Source organism: Silene latifolia, chromosome 6 (assembly GCF_048544455.1).
Source record: "Silene latifolia isolate original U9 population chromosome 6, ASM4854445v1, whole genome shotgun sequence".
Lineage (NCBI taxonomy): Eukaryota > Viridiplantae > Streptophyta > Magnoliopsida > Caryophyllales > Caryophyllaceae > Silene > Silene latifolia.
In genome coordinates, this window is record NC_133531.1 from 93,658,808 (window position 1) to 93,686,313 (window position 27,506).

The 27,506-nt window shown below is 39.8% G+C and overlaps 4 protein-coding genes across 5 annotated transcripts; 2 read left to right on the forward strand and 2 right to left on the reverse strand.

Moving 5' to 3' along the window:
- The first annotated feature begins 4,808 nt into the window (after nt 1-4,808).
- Nucleotides 4,809-6,202, forward strand: LOC141587005 (uncharacterized). Its single transcript, XM_074408417.1, has one exon. It carries the CDS (start codon nt 4,829-4,831, stop codon nt 5,906-5,908), a length of 1,080 nt encoding a protein of 359 aa, XP_074264518.1. The 5' UTR covers nt 4,809-4,828; the 3' UTR covers nt 5,909-6,202.
- A 972-nt stretch (nt 6,203-7,174) lies between these two features.
- Nucleotides 7,175-9,571, forward strand: LOC141587004 (putative serine/threonine-protein kinase PBL15). The gene is made up of 5 exons (XM_074408416.1): nt 7,175-7,753; nt 7,914-8,049; nt 8,318-8,454; nt 8,625-8,748; nt 8,990-9,571. The coding sequence occupies exons 1-5, from the start codon at nt 7,304-7,306 to the stop codon at nt 9,424-9,426; spliced, it is 1,284 nt and encodes a 427-aa protein (XP_074264517.1). The 5' UTR covers nt 7,175-7,303; the 3' UTR covers nt 9,427-9,571.
- Nucleotides 9,572-9,924: 353 nt separating this feature from the next.
- On the reverse strand, nt 9,925-13,315 carry LOC141587003 (protein NUCLEAR FUSION DEFECTIVE 4-like). Of its 2 annotated transcripts, none has more exons than XM_074408414.1 (3): nt 12,501-13,315; nt 11,444-12,354; nt 9,925-10,607 (listed from the first exon to the last, which is right to left on the reverse strand). In XM_074408414.1, the coding sequence occupies exons 1-3, from the start codon at nt 12,807-12,809 to the stop codon at nt 10,130-10,132; spliced, it is 1,698 nt and encodes a 565-aa protein (XP_074264515.1). In that variant the 5' UTR covers nt 12,810-13,315; the 3' UTR covers nt 9,925-10,129. The 2 variants fall into 2 exon arrangements, with proteins under 2 accessions (XP_074264515.1, XP_074264516.1); XM_074408415.1 differs by having other exon boundaries at nt 9,925-10,604; nt 12,501-13,313.
- Nucleotides 13,316-14,289: 974 nt separating this feature from the next.
- On the reverse strand, nt 14,290-16,329 carry LOC141587006 (7-deoxyloganetic acid glucosyltransferase-like). Its single transcript, XM_074408418.1, has 2 exons — nt 15,756-16,329; nt 14,290-15,301 (listed from the first exon to the last, which is right to left on the reverse strand). Exons 1-2 carry the CDS (start codon nt 16,237-16,239, stop codon nt 14,352-14,354), a joined length of 1,434 nt encoding a protein of 477 aa, XP_074264519.1. The 5' UTR covers nt 16,240-16,329; the 3' UTR covers nt 14,290-14,351.
- Nucleotides 16,330-27,506: the final 11,177 nt, after the last annotated feature.

The following is a 27,506-nucleotide window of genomic DNA, read 5'->3' on the forward strand; positions in this document are numbered from 1 at the left end:
TAACTCCAAAAAGTTTATTCTTGACACTTTTAACAGCCATGTGTCCATATCCATTCATGAGCGCATACAAAGCCAAGCCCGAGCTTTAAGAAGCGGCTACACTTCACACTCATATAGGTGGATTCTTTTAATCGTGGCCTGCAATACCATTTTTTCAAAGATCCTACCATTCTTGCAGGTTCAAGCACATCCTTTCGGGACATTATAAATTATGTGCTTCAATCTTTCATAATAGGCTTTCCACATTGAACTCAGCCTCTAACATATATTAGAGGGGAGTTGGGTGTCCTACCACAAAAGATCAATATAGGCTTTACCATTCCGATATCCGACTTGTTAACCAAGTCCCTAGTTGATCCTTTATGCAAAGTGATCCACTAGATACGTTGAGATCTCATTAAAACAACCAAGATCAATTCCCTTTTATGATAGTCCATAAATCGTGTTATAGCAAACACCCCGGTGTGCACCGTTATTCACTATCAAAAAATCATTGATGAAATTGGTCTAATACTCTTAAGTAATACCGTAGATTATTTCCTTAGCTACTTAGCCTTAACCAGCTATGTTAACACTACGTATACCAACTCCAATGTCAAACTCATAATGCAAATTCGCTTCTTGGAAACCCATAAGCTTATGGCGCCTCCCTTAAACAAGAATACTCTACCATTTGTAGAAAGGACCATCTACATTGGTAAATCAATTTGCATAAGATTTTCCTTCTATAGCCGAAGGAAAAACGACATAGGACAAACCATAATTCATGGTTTACTTTATACATTTCACACTTGCCTAATATCGCTTGCCAAATATGAATACTAGCTAAATTAGTATACTTACTCAACCTGTCAAACCGCAATAATTAAGACCTTGTGAAAACCCGAGTCATGACTCCACTTTCACTGGATAAAACCGTCATACTCGACCCTTGGGAGTATTAACCGGACAATAAAAATCATACTCTCCCCTTGATCCTAATACCAATGATCATACTACCTCCCCTATGTCCTTCATAGAAGAACACGATAACATAACCACCTTTTACAAGGTAAATCATCTTTGGTCTATGCCAAAGATCAACTTGTCAATAATCCCACAACAAATGACTACTCCTTAACCGAACTCGTAAAATAACTGTACATTCAATGTTATTGATGTACCTCTTATATGGCTAAACCACCATAATACCATAATCTCACCATGGTTATCACAAACCATCATTTCCGAGATTATATGGTAAAATCAATTACATAATCAAACTTTAAAAAGCTTTACACAATACATAAACATGTTAGACAATCATTACAAAACAGTTAGTACACTAACAACATATTAAACAACCGATCAAATATCCATTGATCAAGACATCATAATTTATAAATATATTCTTACATATTCATTTCACATAAATAACCATGATGTCAAACATTAACCAAAATATAAATGCATGTGCATCAGAATTCCCGAAACAAATAAATCAAGAAAGTCCAAAATTATGCCACCATTAGTTAAACCACACTAATGATTAACTTTGTTAAACAAACATTTCCACACCAAAACCAACATACTTCGTACATCATAGTGCCTGACACTATGAAACATGTAAACGAAAATCAACCACATTAACCATGGAGTTCAAGATAGAAAAAAAATGACCATGCACACACAAAGTAATCGACAACAGCGCAAATATTGATGTCAATTGTTTCATGTCATTTTATGCTCCTGCTAACCAACATATACCGAGCAAAATTGCAATGGACATTGGATAATATCAAGATCACTTTAATCATTATGACTATTAAACATCACAAGCACATAATATAGAAATAAAGTATGTAAACATATCTTTATGGGATGTGATGTACATATATATTGCCAGTGATCATCATGAATCTGTAACCGAAATCATCATGAATCCGTAACCGAACATCCATATACTAATCGGTTGCTTGAGTTCTTACTCTTGTAAAGTTGCATTACAAGATTCATAATTTCCAAAATGAAGCCTCCACAATTCAAATGGAATAACCGTTTCTCATCATTGAAACATACGGAGTACATGAATTTTACATATTTGGTGTAACAATACTTAATATTGACCAAACATGCTTTTCCCAATCATCAAACTCCCGCATTTTCATGGCCTACTCCATATCACTCTGACCATTATCACAAAACGAAAAATACTCTTAAGAATGTTGGTAAAATTTGTATAGGGTAACAGTGATAATGATCATAAACTTGGATATCAACCGAATCACGAAGAGCACGCTTTCCTTAAGAGTATTTCGACCCTATTTCATGCCTTGGGTTACACGAAATCCCTTGTAGGATAAGACGGTTGAGGCCCTCTTCATCTAGGCAAAGATAAAGAGAAATACTTTATGGAGTTTTTATTTTGCTTGTCAATGTCAAAACTGAAAAAATTCTTATAAAGAAAATAATCTCTCAATCCTCTTATATATACATAGAATATATGATATATATAAGTATGTTAAAACATGGATAAGGTCGTTGGTTTTCGTACCAAAACCAACTTCACAAATAACCGCGAAACATGATAAATACGAAGTAACATTTATCACAACCTTATCCATAATAACACTATTAACTCGATAACCCGATTATATGAGTGTGCACTCCGCACCCCCTAACTCACATTATATCATTTCCGAATTCAAACCGATTTTAACTTGAAAACCCGAATACACTTAAATGACTTTGTGATCAAAATCACCAACATTTATAATAGTTTTTTAGGATTTTTGATAACTTATACCTTGAATAACTTACTTTTTCAAATCTTATACCTGAGATAATTTTCCTTAAAATCTTATACCTAAAATAAAATTTTCTTCCAAACTTGATACCAAATATCGAAAAAACCTCTGAATCGACGATCTTGTCCTTACCAATTAAACACCATCATCATTTTCCCACCTAATAACCCACACATCCACAATTACCACTACCAAAAACCATCAAATTGTTAAGGGCAAAATCATCAATTTAAGGCATTTTTTAAAGTTTGGTATCAAGTTTGGAAGAAAATGTTATTTTAGGTATAAGATTTTAAAGAAAGTTATCTTAGATATAAGATTTGAAAAAGCGAGTTATTCAAGGTACAAGTTATAAAAAAATCCTAGTTTTTATAATAGAAAATAATAGGTTTTAGTTAAAAAAGTGGTAAAAACTTGATTTGTATGTAAATGCACATTTTGGGAAAGTTATAAGGCTAATTTATTATAAGTGAAACTAAGAGGGCTAATTTGAAAATAGTTCATAAGTAATGGGGTTAATGTGCTACATTCCGGTTAATTAAGTAAACTAACTGACAGTTTTACAATAACCTTTTTGTATACAAGTAGTAACATTATTGTGGTGGAATGCCTGGTTTTATAGAAATGTCATTATCTTTAACAATGTCCATATCAATATCAGCAAACTTATTAATTTATGTAATAATAGCATTAAGATCTGTAACGAGACTAGACATTAGGATCTCAACAATCCTGAAAAAGACGAGTCAACTAGAACCAATTCTAGTAAGGTAATGAGGTTAATTTGCTACATTCAGCTAAATTTTGACGGTTCGAGAATAGAAGGCAATAAAGCTGCTTTAGAATATTGTATAAGAGATCATAATGGTATTTAGACCTAGCCAAACGGATCAACTAGTCGAGTTCAGGTCGGGCCGATTCGGGTCGGGTCAGTTCAGGTCTTTCATTGATTTCAGGTTAAATCGGGTCGGGACGGGTCATTTTAGGTCTGTTTCGGGTTTGTAGATCGGGTCTGTTTTGGGTCAAGCGGGTCTGGTTGTTTCGGGGTCGGGTCATTTTCGGGTCAATGAATATTAGAGAAATAGCAATTTCAAGTCTTTTCGGTTCAATTAGAGTTATATTTTTTCGGGTCATTTTCGAGTTAGGTGCTTCTGGATCGGGTCATTTTCGTGTCAGGTCAGTTACGGGTCGACAAAGCTCGGGTCATGTTCGAGCCGGGTCGAATCAATTCGGGTGTTCGCGTCACATTCGGGTGATGTAGTTCGGGTTACTTCGGGTCTTAGGTCAGCCTTTTCGAGTCGAGTTGCTTTTGCCAGGTCTAAATGGTAATGTCGTTTTGTTAGGAGCAAAAAAAGTGCAGATACAATAGTATTTTTGTTGCGGGAGCTCTCGCTTTAAAAGAATTAATTTAGCAGTTAAATATTTATGAATCTCAAAGTTTATTGTGGAGGGTGATAATTTATGTGTTACTCCCTTCCAGTCACTATAATGTTTCCTCTTTCCCGAAACGGATTATTCAACTAATGTTCCCCTTTCTATTTTTAGAAACTTTTACTCTTATTTTATTCATTCCTCTCTCCTATCACCAAACCCTACATAACTCTTTTACTCATATTTTATTACTTTCCTTTATGTTTTGGCCCCACAATTCTTTATTTAACTACTAATAATTCATCCCTCTCTCCTATCACCAACCCCACACAACTCTTTTACTCATATTTTAATACTTTTCCTAAAGTATTGTGCGAAAACCAAATGGGAAGATTATGATGAATGGGAGGGAGTATTAAACATTGTTTCCATGAAATCAACAAGGTTGCTGATTTTATGTCTTATATTGGACATTTATGTCCAACTCTTTCGAGGTGGTTTAAAAGCCGCTGACTCCAACTCAACTCAATCATCTTAAAAAAATGAGATATGCTAGTTCTAACCCAAAGGATCAATTTAGTTTTTTTTAAAAAAAAAGGGTCTGTTATTGTAGCAAATGTTGACCATTTCAACAAAATCTTTTTCCCCACGCTTATTATTATTCTACGTTGATGACAACTTCATCAAGTAGCCGTTGCGCCTGCCACTCACATTGCATTTTTTCTCATGCGTCGGTTACTCGGCTTACATCACGAACTCCTTATTTTCTCTGTTTTATTTATTCCAAAGGCCGCTTCCCATTTTCACTGCATTACGTAGCAAAACCAGTTCATTTAGTTAATTCAATTTCGCATTCTCAAAACATTGCAACAATGGCGGATTTCTCATCTTCTTCATCACCATATGAATCAGAAGTTGATCAAATTCTTGCTGAAGCAATGGATCACTGTGTCCTTGAACAAATTTCCGCAATCAATTGTTCTTCTTTCTCTCACTCTCTACTTCCTTCTCACCTCGAAACTCGCTTCCAAAAGCTCAAAACTTTCCCTCCTTCTTCCTCTTCTAAACTCCAACTCGCTCCGAAAACTGATGGGGATGACAAAGTGGAAAATTTAAAATTACCATCTGGGCAATCAAAAGTTTCCAACTTTGAGGGAAATTCTGATGTTGGGGAGGGTAAAATGGGTAAATCGCCTAATGGGCAGTTGAAATTTCCCAACTTTGAGGGAGGTTCAGGTGGTAGGAAGGGTAAAATGGGAAATTCGAAAGGCGGGTATGTCTCTTCTCCGTCAGATTCTTCATCTGGTTATATGGATTCTCCCAATTTGAAAAGTGGAAAACATGATGTCAAGGGTAAAATGGGAAATTCAAAACCTAAGTCACTCTCATTTTGCTCAGATTCCGAGGAAGAAACCGCAGCGAAAAGTGGTGGAGGGTGCCTTTGTTTTTCTCCAAAGCGGGTTTCGAATAAGAAGAAGAAGGGTGGTAGTGGTGGTGGTGATGAGTTGGGGTTTGGTTGGGGGAAGGATGAGGAACTGTTGAGTGATTTGAGATCATTTTCGTCGAAAGAGCAGAAGAGAAGGATGAAAGAAGCAATGAGGGAGGAGGAAAAGATTAATAAGGAAGCAGAGAAGATAGTTAAATGGGCTAAGCAAGTTTCTGCAAGAATGGATTTTGATATTAGTGATGATGGTGAAGATGATATTGTTGATGATCATAGTGGACATCGCCGTCATTCGGGTCGTCGTTGATGTTGATGTGAGTGTTTCTATAGCATTACAGCCTTACAGAGTTACAGGCAAGGCAATCTGCCATAATTTATACTATACTGAGTAGTGAGTACTACTTCCTATATATATTCATATACTTTGTTCATTGTATTGGTTGTTACTAGAATACTACTCCGTAGTTAGTAATGAGATGCTACTATTTCAGATGAAAATAGTCCGTCTGAAATAAGAAATTGCGATCATATGTGTATGTCTGAAATATAATCAGTGAGTATTTCTGCTGTTGCTAAGTTTAGAGAATTAGAGCATTACTAATATGTTGTTCGAAATGTTATTGGGTTACTCATGGTTTAATGGACAGTATCAAGATTCTGAACATCTAAACAATTGGATGGAGAACGGGCGTCAATACTACCACCCCCACTACATTTTCCTTAGCTAATAACATAGCTAGAACCGGTATAATATTATGTTGTCTTAAAACAACATATAAAGATTGCATATACTCTGTATATACTACTAGAAGTGTTCAACACTCAAATGAGAGTCTAATCAGCCTCTTTTACAATTGATAATGTCCCTACAAATTTCTTACCTACCATCCATCCATGCAACTTTGCAACAAATTCGAATTTCCAAATTCAAATAAAATTGACTTTTCATATGAACAAAGACAAACCTTGATTATGTTTAATTAAACAGATAAATTATTTAATGTCAAAGTTTGAAATTGAAGACAAAGAACGTCAACATAATAAGACTAATAAAATGGACGAGTCTTGTACACAAAATGACCCTTAGTTCATACCAAGATAACTCTATTCTAAATCTGTTGGAAGGTGATCAAAGACACTCAAATTGATTAGGTGACTTTTTTGGGAATGTTCTTCCTTAAACCTACATATATTAATTAAAGTCATTTTCACCGAATAATTATCCTATTTTCTTATTTAAAAATATTGTAGGACATCACTAAATGATGATTAATACCGTTAGGGTCAAATACTCGATATTCTTTAACAATGGAATATGAAGAATAAATGGCTATGATTAGTTTAGAATCTCCTTACAAGACAAATTATCACCCGTCATCAAAAACAATTTACCGTATGGAATTATCAATGCGTGAGTATCAATTTATGATACGAAAATTGAGTAATATCTTGTGACGCGTATTTTAAAGAACTTGGCAACATTGGCATGAAGAGACACAAGATCAAGTATATATGTCATATAAATAGAATTAGTTACAGAACTTAGCCAAATTAGTAGAGTTGTTGGAGCAGTTGTAGAAAGCATCACATCACCATTCACCTCCCTTGTTTTTCCTTAACAACTCTTGCATTTATAATTACATAACCAATGAGACCTTCTCTGCTCCATTAACCCATCAATTCCAGATAAACCAATTCCCTTATGACAAAGGCATCAATTCCAGAGAAACCAAAGCCATGGAAACCTATGATAGCAACAAAATGTTGCTCAGTAGAGGACTCCATAATCCTAGGAATAAACTTCAACAACAAGTCTCGAACCTCAGACCTAATGTCAAAAAACATTGCACCACTGCCATCTTTTCGACGACTAGCATATTCCGGCCACCTAAGTAACCTGAGTAGTTGCTCGTCGCAACGAATCAATGAGGACTTGGCTCAGTCCTTTGGGTTAGACTTGTTTGACTTTGAGTTGAGTGAGTTGAAGGCCATAACACACAATTTTTCTAACAATTTTTTGTTAGGAGAAGGTGGGTTTGGTAAAGTTCATAAGGGTTATGTTGATGAAGGTCTAAGGCATGGGTTGAAGTCTCAGGCTGTTGCTGTCAAACACTTGAATATTCAAGGATTACAAGGACACAGAGAATGGATGGTATGCATTATGTCTTAATATTTATTTATTTTATTCATTTCCTTAGTAACAAGTAACAAATTAACGAGACGAAGGGAGTACATATTTATTATGGACTTATGGTGGTGATGTTTGAGAAATGAGAATTCACCATATTCTGATTTAAGTTTGTATTGGGCAGTCTGAGGTGGTCTTTTTAGGGCAACTAAGGCATCCAAATCTCGTAAAACTAGTTGGATATTGCTGTGAAGACGAAGAACGTCTTCTTGTTTATGAATTCATGCCCAGAGGCAGCTTAGAGAATCATCTCTTCAAGAGTAAGTCAATTCATAACTCTTGTTATTTACAGAGTAATTGTTAATAAAAATATGCATCCTTCATTCCAAATTAACCGTCTTCCTTAAACTGTGGTGGCCAGTCGACTATGACCGACAAAGTTGATATTGGTTGACTAACAAAGTCATAAATGAGCGACATCCTGAAAATGCGATGACAGTAACCTTTAGAACCTTAGCTGGTGGCCGCGATGCCATGTCACTGTTCAGCTCACTATTATTTAAGGCCTTGATTATATGAATGACACAGGGCTTTCATTATCATTGCCATGGGGAACAAGGCTGAAGATTGCAATAGGAGCAGCCAAAGGTCTAGCCTTCTTGCATGAAGCTGAGGCACCAGTCATATACCGCGATTTTAAGACCTCTAACATCTTGCTCGACTCTGTAAGTTTACTTGTCAATTGTCATCCTTTTGAAAACCAGTGTTTTCACTTTCGTGTTGTCTAAAACCCTTAATGAAAGATGCAATGTCGAAAATTATGGAGTTGGATTTTCATGTAATAACTCTTGTACATCAATCTGTTGAAGCATAGTCAATATTGAACTTGATTTAGGATTTTACTGCTAAATTGTCGGATTTCGGGCTAGCAAAGATGGGACCTGAAGGGTCTGACACTCATGTTACTACAAGAGTTATGGGTACTTATGGTTATGCAGCTCCAGAGTATGTTTCAACAGGTAATGCTATGACTTCACATTTGACTGTATGTAAACATCTTGTACAAAACACTACAACCCATGGTATTTAATATTAGCTTCAGTTTCGATCCATTTGTCGCTTATTTATCTCAATCATTGATCCGTAAATCTGGTAATTATTACTACCAATTACGATTGCTGGTGGTAGAGAGTTCAAGCCAGAAGACATCCACTCTTTGTTTTTCTTCTAATGCTGCCATTGGTATTGAATGTATAACAGGACATTTAACAACAAAGAGTGACGTCTATAGTTTTGGGGTGGTACTATTAGAAGTACTCACTGGAAGGCGGTCAATGGAAAAATCAAGGCCAAAGGGAGAACAACACCTAGTTGATTGGACGAGGCCGTATTTATCTAGGAGCCGGAGGCTAAGATACATAATGGACCCTAGGCTTGGAGGGCAATACTCGATTAAGGGGGCGAAGGAGATGGCACAATTGGCGCTACAATGTGTGAGCTTGAACCCGAAGGACAGGCCAAAGATGCCGATGGTTGTACTAACACTTGAAGGGCTACAAAACTATAAGGACATGGCAGTGTCAACTGGACTATGGCCTCCACCTAATGCAAAATCAAGTAGGGTAACTATCGGAGTTAATGCTAAAGGAAGGAATAATCGTAAGCCTTCACCTGTTGCACCAACTAGAAAAAACTGATTTCTTGGATGGTAATTTTGATGCAGTAAAATGTTACTGGCATGAATGTGTAGGTTTGAATATCATTGCCAAGGGTAAGTATATAAGCTCTGTTGGACGATGATACTATTACGCCATCAATTGAACTCTATTGACTTGATTGTTTTTCTTTGGTTACAAGGAGACGCAAATTTCAGTATAATTACATAGACAAACAAGAACATTACTCGTGCCTCAATGATTCCCGCAAATTGTGGGGTACCCTTACCAAAAAAAAGTTCAAATATTGCACGAAATCCTATGAACATATAAATTTAAACATGCTCCGCTCCCTAATAAGGAGCAATAATCCTGTTCTGGAATGCAATTTACACCAGCATTTCTGTCATCGTGATCACTATTTTTGGCACCAAAATATGACGCACTGTCATTGTGATTCACCGAGTAGAAATTGAGGACATTGTTGCAGAAGTCGCAATTTGTATTTGTATTGTTCTTGCATTTTCTCACACCCGAAGAAACTGATAAGCAGATACCTCAAATAAAAGGATTATGATTTTTTTTAGTTTTAATCACCAAATACCTCTGTTTGCTAAACTGCAGATTAGTAATTAGCAATGAAAAGACCAAGAAAATGAATTCGTATCACTGTCACCTATTTCTCTTCTTTATCACAGAGATAATGCTAAAACTTTTCTGTACAAATTAATTCCTCACTCATTCCCTAATCAAGTTGGGATGAAATCCGATCTCGTTCAAACTGCCGATAAGCATGTCTAGTCCTCAAGAACAACACCACACTAGAAACAAGCCCAACGAGTGATAAGCATCCCCACAACACAAACGTCCAGTAATAGCATTGCCTTCCCATACAGATCATTGTATCAGTAACCATTACGATTTTATGGCTTGCACCAGAATTCGAGTCATAAACAATAGCAGCAAGTAGACCATAAACCAGAGATCCAATAGGGATGTTGGTGATCAAAATGTTGTGGTTTACCCCTACACTGCTAGGCCCAAATAGCTCAGATGTTATGGACACGGCTGCTGCAAATATGAAGCCGGAGCTCAGGCCCATCAGGGCTGTGCCAGTCTGAAGTGCCAGGGCGCTTTCTGACGAGGTGAGCACGAAAAACGCAATGGGTGTTGGGGTCAGTGCAAGTGCTAGCCATCCTGTCCTTGCAAAGTAGAACTTCCTGCTTGAAGTTTAGTAATGGAGGATTGTTGGTTAAGTTCAGGAAAATATATATAATCACATGTTGCAGTAACGGCTACTAACATATGTAAAAGGGAGAGTATGGTATAAATTTAAGAGTGTAACAAAGATGCTGAAGCAGACAGTGCCAGAAGAATGTCAATTTAGACCGTGAACCAACTTTTACGACGAAAGTATTGTCAGGTTTAATAATCATCCAGACATGTTGATTCGGTACATAATGAGCTATTTACTTAACAACCAACTTACAACCTCTCGAAAAGAAAACCAGCTTACGACAGCAGCTTTGATTCATCAAGTTAAAGGCTCCCTCCTATAGAAAGGTTCAAGTCTAGTCATCTGACGTTCTTCATTAGTAGTTCAGTAAAATGACTCGCAAAATTGTTTGTCCTTTTATTCTGAAGTGGCCGTAATTCCATACAATTTGGGACGTAGTTTCACTTGAAATCATTCGGAAACAACCTTGTACGTTGTAAATATAGGGTCAGGTTGCGTACATCCAATGTATCTAAGTCATCATTTGTGGCAAACCCTTGAGTGCACTGGGATAAAGTTGTTGTTGTTGATAGGTCATCTTAGGTACGAGTCTTTTGGGTTTTGGGTAGTTTCCAAAGTGATGACTACGAGTCCTGGAAATTGGGTCCTTTGAAATGTCGGTTTTGCCTAGTCTAGCCTTACTCGTGTTGGAAACACAACATAAAACTCCTGTTTTGATGACGCATGAATAAAATTGAGTCTAGAATTGTCAAACCTACATGCATCACATACGTAACCACCAACAGATGCATCATTTGAATGTGAAATTATAAAGGTACTTACCCACGAATATAGTCCGGAGTAGCTGAAAGTAAGCGGCCAAAGAATGAGAAGGAAGAATACAATGTCAAGAGAGTTGTGGTGCTGGAACTCTGCCCGAGAGACTGAGCAATCTGCCCTAAGTTATTGCTGTAAACTAATCCTATTGTACCTCCACAAATGTAGGCAACATAGTATAGCCAGAAATCCACCCTATGCACCAGCAATGAAGCCGAATGCTCCTCTCCAAGCATCACCAACTGATCCTTAGCAATAACAGTCTCACAGCACACCTCACCCTTCCCTCCATCCAAGCTAAAAGAAGACGGTCCATCTCCATTTATTAGCAACGGCATTGTACTGCCTTCTTGTGTGGTCAACTCCTTGTGAAACTCCAAATCATAATCATCTACCAAAATGAAACCAGACCCATCAATCCTGAAACCTGAATGAACCTGTTTGAACCATTCCCGGACATACGAAATCCCGGGAACGCATGTAGGGAAGATCAGTAGAAAAATGGCCCCACCAAAGAGAAGTCTAGAACAAGTTAAACCATTAGTAGATGAGGTGAAGAAGAGGAGATACAGTCCAGTCATGACTGCCAAGACATTGAGGAAAAGGAATATTAAAGAGTCCCTTTTGATATCATCAGGAGGTAGAGGGTTGAGTTCTGGTTGCCTTAGAATCGGTATTAAGGCAGCTAGGGACGTCAAGAGTGGAATGACGGCATTTAAGAGAAGGTAGAGGGAAGATGAGGATGGGTTAATGGAATTGGCTGCTAGAGCATATAAAGCTGCACTTACACCATTGAAACTGACTGTTAGGGAGATTGCAAGGGCTCGGTTTGCCGGGAAATTTTTGACGCAGAGAACAAAACACACTGTGTTGAACCAGCTGATGCTGCATCCTGCTAATAAGCATAGGGAAAACACCTGCCAAACAAAATCGGTATAATTGTTTAGACGGTGAGTCTTGTATGAAACAGTTTTACATACGAAATCAGCTAAAATCTTTTTATGTACTAAATTAGTGAGCAAGTAAAAAAATGTAGGAGGTAGGTAGGGAAAGAGAAACAAACCAGGAAATAAGGGGGAGAGAAGAGACCAAGAAGGAAAGCCCACTGGAGGCCATAACCAACTAACCCCATAAAAGCAGCAATGAACAAAACAGCCCAAAGAGGCAACCACATCAAAGCCAACCCGGAAGTCCATCCCAAGGCCTTGCCCAAGTCGGAGGCGGTAGCTAAGTAGTTAAGCTGCACCTGAGACACCCCTAACGCAACCTTCATCTCGGATGAATACGCTGAAAAGTCAAAATTGGTACCCGTTAATGCCTGTATCCATATTGTGGCCACTAGTATCATCCATTTCCGCGACTGGCCTGCCATATCGGCCCAGACTAACAAATCTTACTAGTGTTGGAGTAGTAGTTAGGGTGGAGCTTTTTTTCTAATCTTTTGGAATGAAGGATATTAGTGGGCTCCTCAATTCCTTTATACGGAGTATTATGTAACCATGTGGGGTTGTGAGTGTGTGATTGTTAGAGTATAAAACCAATCTTGGGACATCAACCAAATAAAACCGATCATGGAACTCCAATCATCAGCTTAAGCTTGAGCTTTTGGTTGACATGGTTTCATGACATGGTATCAGAGCCATGTGACTAAAAGGTCACGGAGTTTAATCTAAATCTCACCACCGCCATTTCTAAAGTGGAATATTAAACACCAGGTATGTATGGGGAGGCTTGTAGTAGTGATGACTGATGATGATGGTGGTATGGCGGGTAGCTGGGTAGGCCATAATAATAACAAACGTACAGTGTAGTTTAAAACTGTCCATCTTTTGGCCAACTACCAACTGTAATAAACGCCAATTTCTGTTGGGACCATCCAACTGATGGATACTGTTTACACGCCATCCATGCTTTTCCAACACTTTTATCCAATTCTCTTTTATTTTATCAATCAAAATGTGACATCACCTTGGTATTACAAATATTTACCACGTACTCTCTCCGGGAGGACATCACTCCTTACACCTAAGCTTTTATAATACGAATATTCCATTTGGTGGATTACCTTTAGGCCAAAGGAGGCAGGTCCTCCTAGAGGACACAAGAATTTTTCTGCCATTTGAAAAGCGTATGGACGAGAATGCAAGACCATAAAAGAAGACCGTCTTATGCAATAAGTTACGTTTAGTTAAATACTTTTTCCTTTCGAGTACAGCTTTAATGTCATCCATTTTTGCTGCTGTTTTGCTTTTTTGCTTTTTTTCATTAACAATTTCAAACTTCTGCATTCTCATTCAACGTCTATTGCATTCTTCCAGAAAATATTGAAGGCCTTCGTTAACACGAAATCAATGCCAAACATGTCCTATATCATCCCACCTACATTTTGACAACTTTCGCTACGTCCATGATGTTTGCACCTTGTCCATCTTCAGTGCCCGTACTTGTTAGTGTGAAAATCCCTTTTCTCGCTAGCATTTGTTCAAGGTCCGTTCACTTTAAGTCGTGAGAATAACAATATATCGCGTTCCAGAACAACAATTTCTCGTACCATTTTCACAAGTTCAACCCAATATATATTGTACATTCACGATTCTCATCGCCAGTGTCGTCCTAATTACCCCCCCTCCTCCTCAGTAGTAGTTGCAGTGGCATAGCCATCCTCTGGGTAGCGGTAGTACGAATTAAGGATGAACAGCATCAGGTGGGAGTTAAATATACTCTGTAGTCTGTACTAATAAGACATACACAATTATTATATTTGGATTGTAATGACATTACCATAACATCACGACTACTCATGTACGCCTGTAAGCAATCTACTAAGCATTTTTGTCATCGGTTTCTCGATCTAGTAATCGAATAACTTATTCATCAATTGAAAGCATTACAAATCATCATTAGCTTACATTAATCACTGAGGAATGTCAAATCTCATGAATTTTATGTCCTCAATCAAACGGTTCAAAGCACACCAAGACGACCCTCCCTCATTGACAGCCTCGCTAGCCAACTTGGCCAATACGTCAGCCTTCTCAAAAAACTCATCCTTCCTTTCCATAAGATCCCTCACCATACCCTCGATCACAACTCTATCACATTTATCCTTCATGTCAATTCCGATCTTCCAATCCTCTTCTACGAACCTACTAATCACCAGTTGATCAATCCCTTTCGGCCAACAAATCATCGGCACTCCTTCCACCACGCTTTCTAGAGTCGAGTTCCATCCACTGTGAGTCAGAAACCCGCCTACTGCTCGGTGTGCCAAAACTTCCTCTTGTGGGGCCCACGTAACAACCCGACCTCTTTCCTTCCTGCCTTTCAGAATCTCTGGCGGCAATTTTGATAGGAACACGTTGTCATCTGCTCTTACACTAGAATCTGGCCGTTGAACCCACAGGAACCGTGTTCCACTGTTAATCAGGCCGTGCCAAAACTCGGTCAGCTGATCAAAGGTCAACGATATAATGCTCCCAAAGCTGACAAAAAGCACTGATTTTGAGGGTTGTTCGTCAAGCCATTTAAGGCAGCTTCTATCTTCATGCCAAAAACTACTACATTGACCCATTTTTGGATCCGTCATATCTCGAGGAATCCGGGTCTTGGCGAGGGAGTGGATTGGACCAATGGTGTACAGGTTCGGGAAAAGGGAACGCAGTTCAGAAAGAAGAGCAGTTCCCTCGAGTTTATCATAGGTGTTGAGAATGTGGCCTTGAGCAATTGGCAATTCTCTGCACTCCCTTAGAATTAGTTGGACATAAGGTTCATCCATGTCTTGAGCTCGGCATATGCCTGGGAGGTCACGCCGCCTTATAGCCGCCTCTGATCCCGGAATGTTAGTTACTGCTTCATCCAAGTCTCCTAGACCCACCGAATAGAAAGTATTCATTCATTAGAGAAATTTTCTATGCTTGAGGATTTGAAGGCAAATTAATAAGCAAACCTTTTCAAGTGTGGAACCTCAATTTGAGGGAGTAAGATGGACTATAGTGACGCAAATAAATTATTATCAAAATTGCTATTTGTACTCCATCACAAATTATAGAGTAAAGACGGTTTTATATGTGAGGTCTCAGGTCGTTCATTTGTGTAAAAACAAAATAAAAAAACCATTGCCCAAAGGAAAACTTAAATTCATTTGTCAATCACCATGATTCAAAGTTTCAAACGGATTAAAAACGAAACAGAAAATTCACGCGGTACCCCTGGTTTGACACTATGCATGAAACACCCAATTTATTGAACCGGAAAACTAAGAGAACTACGATTTGAAAAAAAAGAAAGGAAGAATGAAATGGGAGGAGGGAGAGAGTACCATTTTTGAAGGGGACAAGTCTGGCATCAACAAGCATAGGAACCAAGCGACAGCTAGCCCAAACACAAGACGGACTCAACGTAGAAAAATACACCACCGGAATCCCCATCTCCATTGCCTTCTTTCCAGCCAACGGAAACACCCCGTCAGCAATCAGACACGTCGCCGGCATCAACTCCAGCAGCCTGGAAATGAACCCTGTCTCGAAATTCCTCACCATGTCCGAGAACTCCGACGGCGGCCGGGGGTGGTCCCCGGCGATGCCATCAGAGATTTCGACGAAGCTGACTTTGGGAAAGCGAGACGGCAGGTCAGGGAGACGGAGGCGGATGAAGGCTGCGTTGACGACGGTGATGTGAAAGTCGTCGTCAGCGGTGGAGAGGAGGTGTGCTAGTTTGAGGAAACAGTTGACCGGGCCTTGTAGTGGGAGTGGGAGTAGTAGTATGTGAGCTACTTTATTATCAACTACTTGTTCACCTCCCATGCCTCTCTGGCTCTCTCTGTCAATCTGTCTTAGGTTGTTACTCTTGTCTCTTTTGTTCAAACTCTTTGGTTCTGGACTTCTGGTTGCTCTTCTTCTACTAATTACTGGTAGTGTTTAGACTCTGTTCTTTTGGACTGAAACTTATAGGATCGAATCGAATCAACTTATAAGATCTCGAATCGAATCGAACTGGATTTATAGGATCGAATCGAATCGAATCGAACTTATAAGATCTGAAGTTAACTTAAATTAAGTGACTTTAAGTCCAAAAGAACAGGGCCTTAATGTTTAATTGCTTGTAGTGTTTTTTTTTTAAGGAATTGCTTGTAGTGTTTAATCAAGTGTGATATTCCATTCGTCTCTCTTTCTGAGGGCCCTGTCCCCGTCTATCGGTGGTGTCCTTCTTTTAGTTTGAGAGCTTTCATTTTCTGGTTCGTTTGCAGTTTTCTAATAAGTCAGCAGAAGATCAGCGTTGTTATAGATCGTTATATGGTTTTACATATTTTGCCCGATTCATGGCTACAATCAATCATGTCAGAAGAAATGGATACTCGTCAAGGAAGATTCGGAGACCCTCTTATGGATAAAAGCCTTTTGCGGCGAATCGATGATAGAGACTATGTTGCAGTGTTTCATTCTTTGAACAAGAATTTATTTCCTATAGTTGTAATCGATTTGTAGCCGATTGGCTTGACACATGTTGTAGATGTCGTATGACTTTTTATTAATGATAATGATATTTTCTCAAAAAAAAAAGTGTGATATTCCAATTTGCGAGAATTATTGAGACATTTGAAATTATTTAAAGCTTTGTTTGGTAAAAGTAGCTGAAAAGTTAGCGCTGGAAATTGAAAAACTAACTGAAACCTGAAAAAGTAACTAATAAGGTAACTGATTATATAAGAAATGGTTCGTAAACGAGCTGAAAAGGTAGCTGATTTTTAGTAAAATGACATAAAAGTATATGATAATTATTTAATTATAGACTGAAAGTGTAAGAAATGGAAGAAAACTTATTTCAAGTGCCTAAAATCTCAAATGTTACTCTAGTTGAAATTTTGATCAAATATAAGTTACCTAAAGTGTCATGTCAAACATAGCTTAAACTTAAAATGACATTTTTTATTTTACACGATAAGATTCAGTTAACCGTAGCCACAATGTTAATTATATTTTCTGTATTTTAAATTTACATAGTATTAACTCTTAATTAACATACTCTGAGTAAGACGAGCTCTTTGTGATTTTGTTATGTCTGAAAAGTGGGTTATTCTATCGTATTGGATCTATTTAAGCTGGTAAGTTTTATTATAGTGTAACTTTGACTATAGACGATGAGCAATTTCAAATTAGGCCACTAAGAGCTTTATGAGTGTGTGGATTATAATTATAAAAAACAAATCGTTTTAAGTAAGTTAATTTGGCCCACATCGACTCGCTTTAATTTCAGTTAGGTTTCAATTGTATTTATCGAGTCTGGATCTCATTTGGAAAGTCAATATGTTTTAATCATTCAGAGCAATTTGTTAGAGCTTATTTGTAGTTCAACTTTATTATCAGGTTATCGGATTTAACTTTAAAGTTTAAGAAATTTGTTCATCTTATATTATTATCACTAAATTAAATATATAGTGCATAATAAAATAAATCATTGTGTTCTACACCACTTTTGTAGAACATTAGCTATTAAATCTAAACTCTCCAATAATTTCGCTTGAGTTTTTGTAAGAAAATAATACTCTATCATATTCTACATAATTGTCCCATTGTTCAAATGACACAAGATTTAAGAAAATGAGTTAAATAATGTAAAGTAATGTGGTGGGGTGACGTAATTGGGGAGAAAGAATGTATTGTGGGGTATTATTGTGGGTGGAGTGATTAAAATAAGTATTGTTGTGAGGTGAAATGATTAAAATAAGTATTGTTGTGAAGTAAGGTGAGGTATTGTCGTGGGTTGAATTGATTAAAATAAGTATAAAAGTTTACCAAAAACGGACAATGTGACATCATTGCGAATAGACGAAAATGAAAATTGGGCCAGTTATGTAGAATAGGGTAATACTCCCTTCCTTCAACATTACAAGTTTTTCTTTTGTACACTATTCACAAGTGAACATTCAATGTCGATTTTTCTCGATACATAAGTGAAAATATATTCATGTGGATCTTATTTAATTCATCTTTAGGACTACATTAAGAATATCTAATTTTTATAATTTTTGCAAATACGTAGTTAAAGATATTTATCGCGTAAAATACACGTTGTTAAACGTGAAAAAACAAACTTGTAATGTGGAATTGAATGAATGTAGTAATAATCGATTGGGTAAGCTGAGTCTTTTTCACCAAATATACAAGTGTCACGAGTTTGAAATTAGTGACATATGATATCTTTTAGTTTACCACATGAGGATTGGTTTCTATCTTCTACTAGTGTTGATTAGGTGGAGTATTTTTAAAATACAAAAAATCTTAGGATGAGGATTTGTTCTAACAAATATATGATTCATTTGAGCAATTGGATGTTGACATGCAAGTATAACTTGTGCAAATGGATGTTGACGCAATTGGATGTTGACATGCAAGTATAACTTGTGTATGTTAATAGTTGTTTCAATAATATGAGTATGTTTGGATTGAGTTATTTGGAGGAAAAAGAAAGGGAGGAAGAGTAGGAAATTTAAAATTTCTTGTTTGAATAGCAACTAAGGGTGGAGGAAAATAGAGGGGGAGATATTTGGAGAGATCCAATTTCCCTTTTTCAAACTTAATCAAAATCTTTTCATAATAGGCAAGATTTGGAGGGAAAGTTGTATCCAAACAACCACACTCTAATCCCTTTCCCCTTCCCTTCACTCCCCTTTCCCCTTCTCCCTCCACTCCCTTTCCCTCCACTTTTGCTATCCAAGCACATCCTCATGGTGTGTTTAGATTGAAGGATTAGGATGGAAAGGAAAGGGAGGGAAAGTTGAGGATTTAATATCCCTTGTTTGGATAGCAAATAAGGAGAAAATGAAATGGAAGGGGGTGGATTTGGAGGGATCCATTTTCTCTCTTCCAAACTTAATAAAAATCTCACCACAACAGGGAAGAGTTAGAAGGAAATTGTATCCAAACACTTACACTTCATTCCCCTTCCCCTCCCCTTCTATCCCTTTCCATTCCCTCATTTCCCCTCCCTTCCCTTTCCCTCCATTTTTGTTATCCAAACATACCCTCAGTGTATAAACTTTTGTACACATTACGAGTAAGTAATGATAAGTGGCAATGGCGGGATAAGTGTAACACCCCCATTTACCAAAGAGTCTTACCAAGGCCTACCTTAGCAAATGGAAGCATTACCATCTCGGTTGCCCGAGGTAGAGTATATCAAATAGACCATAATGAAGCATTTGTTAAGATAAAGTAAAATTTAAATGTAAATACAAGTCTCAAAACCAAAACATATTACATCTGAAAAACCAAAAGGCGGAAAACTCTAATGGCTCAGCGGAAGCTATGAAACGAAAATGAATCATCGTTGTCCCATCCAAACCCGCATGCTAGCTCAATTATCAACACCTGTCAACTCACTACTCACCATTTGGCGGCAATATCAAATGGATCACAACAAAGCACATAAGAAAATAGCACACAAACGTCAGCAGATATTCCAACATATAATCCCATTCAAAAGTCCACAATCAATCATCCATCTCCAAGCTCCAAGAACAAGTGCCTGAACCACGGCTCGGACACGACTACTAATCGCAGCTAGTATCCCCTGCCGGATTATCATCGCAACGAGTAAGCTACACCGCCATTGGGTAACCGCAGCCAGTTCACCTAAAGCCCCACTCATCGCAACGAGCAAACTCAAGTGCATTAATGTGCACATCCCCCTTGCGTCGAGAGACACAAGAGGCAAACAATAGGGGTGAGACCATCTCTCGATATGGCTCACAGAATCACCATCATATTCCACAGTAATCGCAATCATCATATTCCACAATAATCACAACCATAGCAATAATCACACAACATCATACTGAGTATGGAAACCCTACCTTTTCGCAATCCAAGCACACACAAGTAATCGCAATAACAATCCTCTATGAAATTGATACCTACAAATAATAATCACATACAATTACTAACTAAGCCCTCAATAAGCAATCTAATGTGCTCAATTACCAATTCCCTCAAATTTCAAAATTAGGGTTAGGCAAACCTCTAAGATAAATAAAACTGACTAAAAGTACTAAAGACTTACTAAAGCGATTGATACGGAAACGAGAGATCCGGAAACTCACAATTGCCTAAACCTTCCTTGGGAATTGATGAAGAAGACTAAAGAGGATTTATAGTGTGATTAGGTTTTGCGTAAAATAAATTAGGAACTAACGCGATATTTTAAATATCTCTCCAATCATTTTAATCAAAACAGCGAAACAAATCTGTATCAGACCGGACACTCGACCGAGTACACCACCTTATTCGACCGAGTACCATACATACTGTAACAACCCGGATTATAAAATAATGGAAAAACTTATATAAAATAAATATCAGAGTACGATACTGATAAAAGGGTCAAGGTGGCGGAAACACCTGACCAATCCGGTTCGCTACTAAAACCAAAACAAACTATCACATTATTCAAAGGTTCTCATAACATGAAAAAAAACTCCTAATTATTATTCGTCTCGCCCCTCGATGCATCCCAAACAACATCTTCCAAACAGCGACGAGCATTCAACCTGAGAATGGGGGTCGACAATCAGTCGGGAGTAACTAGATGCTCTCCTAGTCATGTGTAGATACCCGGTATCTGCTGAGACTCCAACAAACACCCGATGATTATCGGACTACAACATGTTTTGGGATCGCAAGGTTTGATCGACAGTTTGTGTACAACTTTACGTCGGAAAACTTAAAACGATTTCGAAAACAAAACATTTCAAAACATTTCAAAAATACCTGGAGTGTTTAATGCACGGCGACGGGGTCGCGATGACACTAACTAGAGTCAAAACCGACACCGGACCAAAAACCGACTCGAAAATTCAAATCCCGACTCCAACAACGAGTCAAACCGAGTCAAACACAAAAACCAAAAATATCTCAAGCCTTCTACCCTAAGTTTTCCCGGATTCATGAATGGTCAAGTACCAAACATGTGACTACAAAACCTAGGATAGAACAAATCATGATTGCGTTTGTTGTGATAGTGACAACACAACTCGAAGTGCCGCGATTTGGCTCGCGCCTCTTTGAGCAGCCCAGGTGGCCACGTCGCTCAAAACTCACACAACCACTAATTATCCTATAAATACCCCTCAAATGCCACCCATTTGAGACTTAAGCGAGTGTCCACCCCCTCTTTTCTCCCTTAAAATTCTCGACTCGACTTCTTAAGTCACAATCCGACGCGTGTTTACGACCTACCGATCGTAAATACGAGCCTTACACATTGTTTGGTACCGTCATCATGCATTAAATCACTTGTCCGACCACTTTGACCACTACACCATCACTAAACATTAAAACACTCTTTTTACTTACCAAAACGGTTTTAAACCGAGTTTTTTCCGATCAAACGAGTTATTACACTTACGTCGGTCACTCGCCATAACCAAACATGTAAGTATGAGGGTGTAAAAATCCTCTTTTATTATGTTTTCATTTGTTTCATGACTTTAACATGCTAAAACATGCATAACATGAACCAAAACATGGAATAAACGAGCCAAAACGATTTTTGTCCGAGGCGAAGCCCCTTAGGTCGCCAACAGGCTCGCGCCTAAATGAGGTACTCAGACCAGAGATCAACCGTGTTTGTTCTCGTCATTTCCCTTAATCCATTTTTCATATTTGTAATCGGTTTTTACCATTTCAAGTATTTTCGAAACCTTTTTGTTTCATTGCACATGTTTTAACCATAAAGCATTCTTCACCCTTGGTTCTTCATATCATGACGGTTAAATCCGTGTTTCGGTGTTAATATTTGGTTAATGACATTTAAAAGGTATTTTAAAGCCTTTTATTTCATTTATTTACATTTTTCAAGCAAACATATTAGTCACCAACACAAAATCATCCTTGGTTCTACATACCATGCCGGATTTTAACCCGGGTACGATGACGAGTATCGACTAATTACATTCAAAATGGACTTAAAACAATTAGTCCATAATCATTTTCAAAACTATTTATGTTAAGTTTTGTCGAATCGAACCCGACACCGAATATTATCAAATAATGATGATTATTCGAGTCTAGTTCTTCAAATCAACAAATGCGGTCCAAAACGACCCCTTCAAATCAAACCGGGTTCAAATACCCATTTTCAACACGTTTTATAACGTTTTCTAAACAGTCAGAACACGACATACAACCGTTGGCTAACCCGCGCCTCAAGCAGGCCTTTTCTTTCTCATTTTCAAAACCAGTGGGAGGCCCCTTACACCGCCGGCTGGCTCGCGCCTCTTATAGCCGTCTGGTACAGGGCCTGTTCCCTTCCAGCATTAGTCTAGGACGATCCCGACTCCGGTTAGCCCGGATATAGGACGGATCAGGTGACTATTCAATTATTCAAACCGTATTTGCAAAATGCCTTACTAAGACAAATGGATCATGTTATGCACCCTAAACCTAATACGGTAAATGGATGTTTAATTTCCGTCTTGCATGCAAATCAACCATTAATCCAACTCGACATCTTATACTTGATACTTGGATTAAATCAACCGACTTAGAAAGCTCTCACATGTTAGGTTTAAATCATTGGATGCGCATTCATGCATTTAAACCGTTTTATCAACCTTTGCATTCAACCAACCAAGATCGATCAGTAGAGGCCGCTAAACGCGGGCGGGATTGGGTGTCTGATTAAAGGGCTTCCCAATACGTACCTTCACCTCTTACTCAGAAACTTTGGATAGTGGACGACCTTATCCAGGGCGTACGAGAGTCATTCTAGAGATAGGATGCTAAAGAGGGACGATTTCCTTATCTTTAGTACCTATGTCAAACGCTGCTTTGTGCTTCGATTTGACCGAGGTATAAAGTGGAATTCGAACGGGTTCCAGGCATCCCATAAATGCTTGGTGGCGACTCCGAACATCTCTAATCGTTTCGAGACCCTTACCGAGACGAAACCGACCGATCTAAAACGATCCGGTCGAAGGCATTCTTACGCCGCCGAGCGTGGCTTTCAAAAAGACCGCTGTATGTCCACAGATCGAAGTGGGCTTGCAGGTGGGCCATGTCCACAGATTGGCGACTCCGCTGGGGAAAACTAGGACTTACGTCTTTGTGATCCCTAGATGGTGAGACTCGAACGAGGTCTTGGTTGGAATGCATTGATTGATATTACGGTCACGGTCGGGTTCCTTGTCCGGGCCCACAACCTAACCCCTTTCGACCAATTAGCTCGTTTCGTCGGCGTGAGTTTTCTCATCCCCGCGTTTCGAATCCCGATTGAGTGAAGCATACCATTGACGTTACACATTTCTGTTTCGTCAAAGAGCTTTCATCACTTTCGAGCACGAGGCTAGGGCACCCTCCTTACACATTTTGTTTGGATTGGTATCCCTCTCGCAAATCGGGGTTTGATTGCTTGGTGTGTAACCCACCCTTTTAAGCCAAAACCCGTGTCAACATAAAGCATAATATAATGAACTGTGAGTGCTTATGTGCTAATTGATCATAAGTCCTTCCGTGTCATTTTCAAACTTTCAAAAACACCTTTTTGCGCCGTTATAATGGCCATTTCAAACCTCGGTCTTTCGCCGACCGATGCGCGCCTTTCTAGGCCGTCGTAATGACGATTTTCAAACCTGGTTTTGTATAACCATTTCAACACGCCTTTCTAGGCCGTCATAATGACGATTTTTAAACTCGGTTTTGTATAACCATTTCAACACGCCTTTCTAGGCCGTCATAATGACGATTTTCAAACCCGGTTTTGTTTAACCATTTCAAATCACCTTTTTACGCCATTATAATCGCCGCGTCTAGACACGGATTTTAACCCGTTTCGCGCCGACAATGGCTCTTTCAAAACCCGAGAAAAGCACACACCCTTTTCTCGAGACACTTTCAGATCCCGAGGACCATACACCGTCCCCGAGACCTTTTCAAACATTTCAAACTCGATTTTCAAAACATACAATTTTGAATTTCAAAACCGTCTTGGGAAACAATGCACTGTTTTCCGAGCCGACTCAAACTCAAACCGTCTTTTGCAGATAAACTTAAGACAACCCTTTTCAACTGATCGACTTGCGGAGATTTCTATCTTCGGAAGCCGCCCATTAAAGCGACAAATGAATCTTTTTGAAAATTTCTATTTTCGAAAATTCAGTCCACCATTCCAATTCCGCCTCGTGTCTATCGAATCAAAGCAAACGTACTTATGGGTCTTTACTTATGAGTCGTCTCACCACGAGACCCGTCCAATGGCGTCGCGCCGTCATGTTGGACTCGTGTCAAAGGTTCGGTCAAACACCGTCACGTCATAAATCGAGTCAGCACCGAGGGACCACACACGATCACCTCGTCTTGTTGAGTCGATCTTCGTCTCGTCCTCTGTGTCGTCTGCGTTCAGTCTTGGAACCGTGTCGGATTGAGTTGTAATGTGAGCCATTTTTCTGCCTCAGAGCCATGGCCCCGTCTTCAGCTTCGTCCACAACAACAATGACAACAACATAGATGTCACGACTGATCAACTAGCCAGCCTGCTTACCGCTCTTAAGGTCACCCTGGATCGCGTCGAGACCCGTATCGACGCCCTGGAGAACAAGGAAACTGGGGAACATAATACCCCACCTCGATCGAAATCGAGAAGAGGTGAAACACGGAAGAGCAGCTCCTAGCCCGGGGCAACAATATCCACCTCGAGAATAACCGAAGGTTCGAACCTGTCGGGGATCAATTACCTGACAACTTCACACTTACTGATGTGCCTAAGTTCAAGGGAGTGGAGGACCCACTCAACCACATCCGTGCTTTCAAGGACTACATGGCCATTAAGGGGGTCAAACAAGAGCTCTTTACCCGGATCTTCCCATCCTCTCTGGAGCCGATTCCTCGCCAATGGTACTACTCCTTGGACCCGAAAAACCTCACCACCTGGGATGAGATCGCGGTCGAGTTTGCCAAACAGTATGCCGACAATGTCGAGATCCAGGCCAACACCCGTACTCTCGAGGTGCTAACCCAAAACGACAAGGAAGGATTCACTGGGTTCCTAACCCGTTGGAGGAGGGTGAGTACTCAGTTGGTCGATGGTGAGTGAATCAACTCTGGTGGAAAAATTTGTCAACAACCTCCGCCCGGTTTATGCCAACCTGCTGAGGTATCAGAACATCAAAACTTTTCAAGATCTGCAGATTCTGGGGAAACGTATCGAGGACGACCTCCGAAAGGGTGTCTTAGCAAAGACCACTGGCAGGGGTTATCAAGGATCCACCTCAACCGGATCTCGCCCTTACGGTCAGAGAAACAAGATTGATGAGGTTAACCTCGTCGAACCATCTGCCAAGAAAACTGAACGCCCTAAGAGAGTGTTCACCAACATAGGGTCAACTTATGCAAGTGCCTTGAAGAGGCTTATGGACCAGGGGAAGTTACAACCCATCGGGCCCACCCCGGACCCGACCGACGCCAAGAAGTCCCGATTTTGGAACCCCAACGCCTACTGCCAGTATCATCGAGGGAAAGGGCACGATACCGAAAATTGCTTCAAGCTCAAACACCTCATTCAGAACATGGTTGAGAAAGGAGATTTGCCTATACCCCCACCAACTAAGCCGAACAACAAGACGAATCCTCTGGGAATTCACGCCATCTCTGACGATGAGCCGACCCTAGACTGCTCTCATCTCATCTTGCCGATTGACGACGAGGTGAATGTTCTGGAAAATGACCCTTCAGACGGAGTGTTTGTATTCAGTGCTGCCACCATGCTCACTATGTTTCAGCAAGTTGAGGAGGCCATTGCCAGTCTCTATGAGAGGATCACCCGACTCGACGATGCCTACCGTCGACTCATCTTCAATCCCCCAACACCGCGCCCGAGGGAGAATTCCCCAAGCATTCAAAACTACCCACCCCAGGATGGATTGCTCCCGCGACCATTCTGGCATAGACCTCACGAAAATCACCTCCAAAATAATCACCCTCAAAATAACTACCCTCAAAATAATTACCCCCATAAAAATCGTCCTCACAAAAATATTCCCCACAAGAACTACCCACCGAGGAATAGCCCTCCAAGGTATCCTCGAGACCCTGAAATTAACGGCATATGGCGGGATGATGCTGAGGATGTATATATCATCCCGGGGAAGGAAAAGCGGACGAAGGAAATCTGACATCTCACCCGGTCTGGACATCCCTATCAGAATCCGAGCAACCCAGCGGTCGTTCCAACAACGAACGACCAAATCGTCCCAGAGGTGGACACTCAACCAAAGGCTCCTGAGAACTCAATCCTGAAACAGCTCCAGAAAGCAAAAGCCGAGATCTCTATCTGGCAACTGATCGCAACGTCTTTTGGGCATCGACAGGCCTTACTGCAGGCCTTGGGAAAATTAACCGTGCCCTCCACCTCTTCCCCAGAAGAAATAGTGGCACACATGACGAGAGACGCCCCTGATCTGAGTAACACGGTCGTCTTCTCCGACGAGGATATCCCCCTGTTCGGAGCCAATCATAACCTGGCCCTGTACATCACCGTACAATGCCTCCAGAAGAATATACCGATGGTCCTCGTGGATGACGGTTCCGCCGTGAATGTCATTCCTCTCAAAACTGCCCACAGGCTGGGCATCAAGGAATCTGATTTAATCCCGACAAATCAAGGAGTACGCGCCTACGACGGCACTCGTCGCAAGGTCGCTGGGCTAGTCACTTTGACCGTCGCAACCGGGCCACTAGAGAGACAAACCAGTTTTCAAGTGGTCGACATCGACGCGTCCTTCAACATGCTCCTGGGACGTCCCTGGATTCACGCCGTCAAGGCGGTCACATCAACGCTCCACCAAAATATCAGGGTCCCCTTCAACCGGAAAACGATCACGATCCCCGCTTCCCCAATCAAAGCAGTCATGAGAAGAGGGGTAGCCTCCCAAGCCATTGAGGAGGATGACAATGAAATGTGGGGTTTCCAAGCCGTGAACGCCATAACTGATGAACTGACAACCTCTGAGTGTGACCCGTTCACCAACCTCACGATCAACCGTATCATGATGCGTCAGGGTTATTTCCCGGGTTTGCCG

Coding starts and splice junctions, on each gene's coding strand:
- LOC141587005 (XM_074408417.1), top strand. CDS start 4,829: ATGACAACTTCATCAAGTAGCCGTTGCGCCTGCCACTCACATTGCATT.
- LOC141587004 (XM_074408416.1), top strand. CDS start 7,304: ATGACAAAGGCATCAATTCCAGAGAAACCAAAGCCATGGAAACCTATG. Junction 7,754..7,913: donor AAGGACACAGAGAATGGATG/GTATGCATTATG, acceptor TGTATTGGGCAG/TCTGAGGTGGTCTTTTTAGG. Junction 8,050..8,317: donor AGAGAATCATCTCTTCAAGA/GTAAGTCAATTC, acceptor TGAATGACACAG/GGCTTTCATTATCATTGCCA.
- LOC141587003 (XM_074408414.1), bottom strand. CDS start 12,809: ATGGCAGGCCAGTCGCGGAAATGGATGATACTAGTGGCCACAATATGG. Junction 12,355..12,500: donor TCTCTCCCCCTTATTTCCTG/GTTTGTTTCTCT, acceptor TTTGTTTGGCAG/GTGTTTTCCCTATGCTTATT. Junction 10,608..11,443: donor ACTCCGGACTATATTCGTGG/GTAAGTACCTTT, acceptor CTAAACTTCAAG/CAGGAAGTTCTACTTTGCAA.
- LOC141587006 (XM_074408418.1), bottom strand. CDS start 16,239: ATGGGAGGTGAACAAGTAGTTGATAATAAAGTAGCTCACATACTACTA. Junction 15,302..15,755: donor ACTTGTCCCCTTCAAAAATG/GTACTCTCTCCC, acceptor CGGTGGGTCTAG/GAGACTTGGATGAAGCAGTA.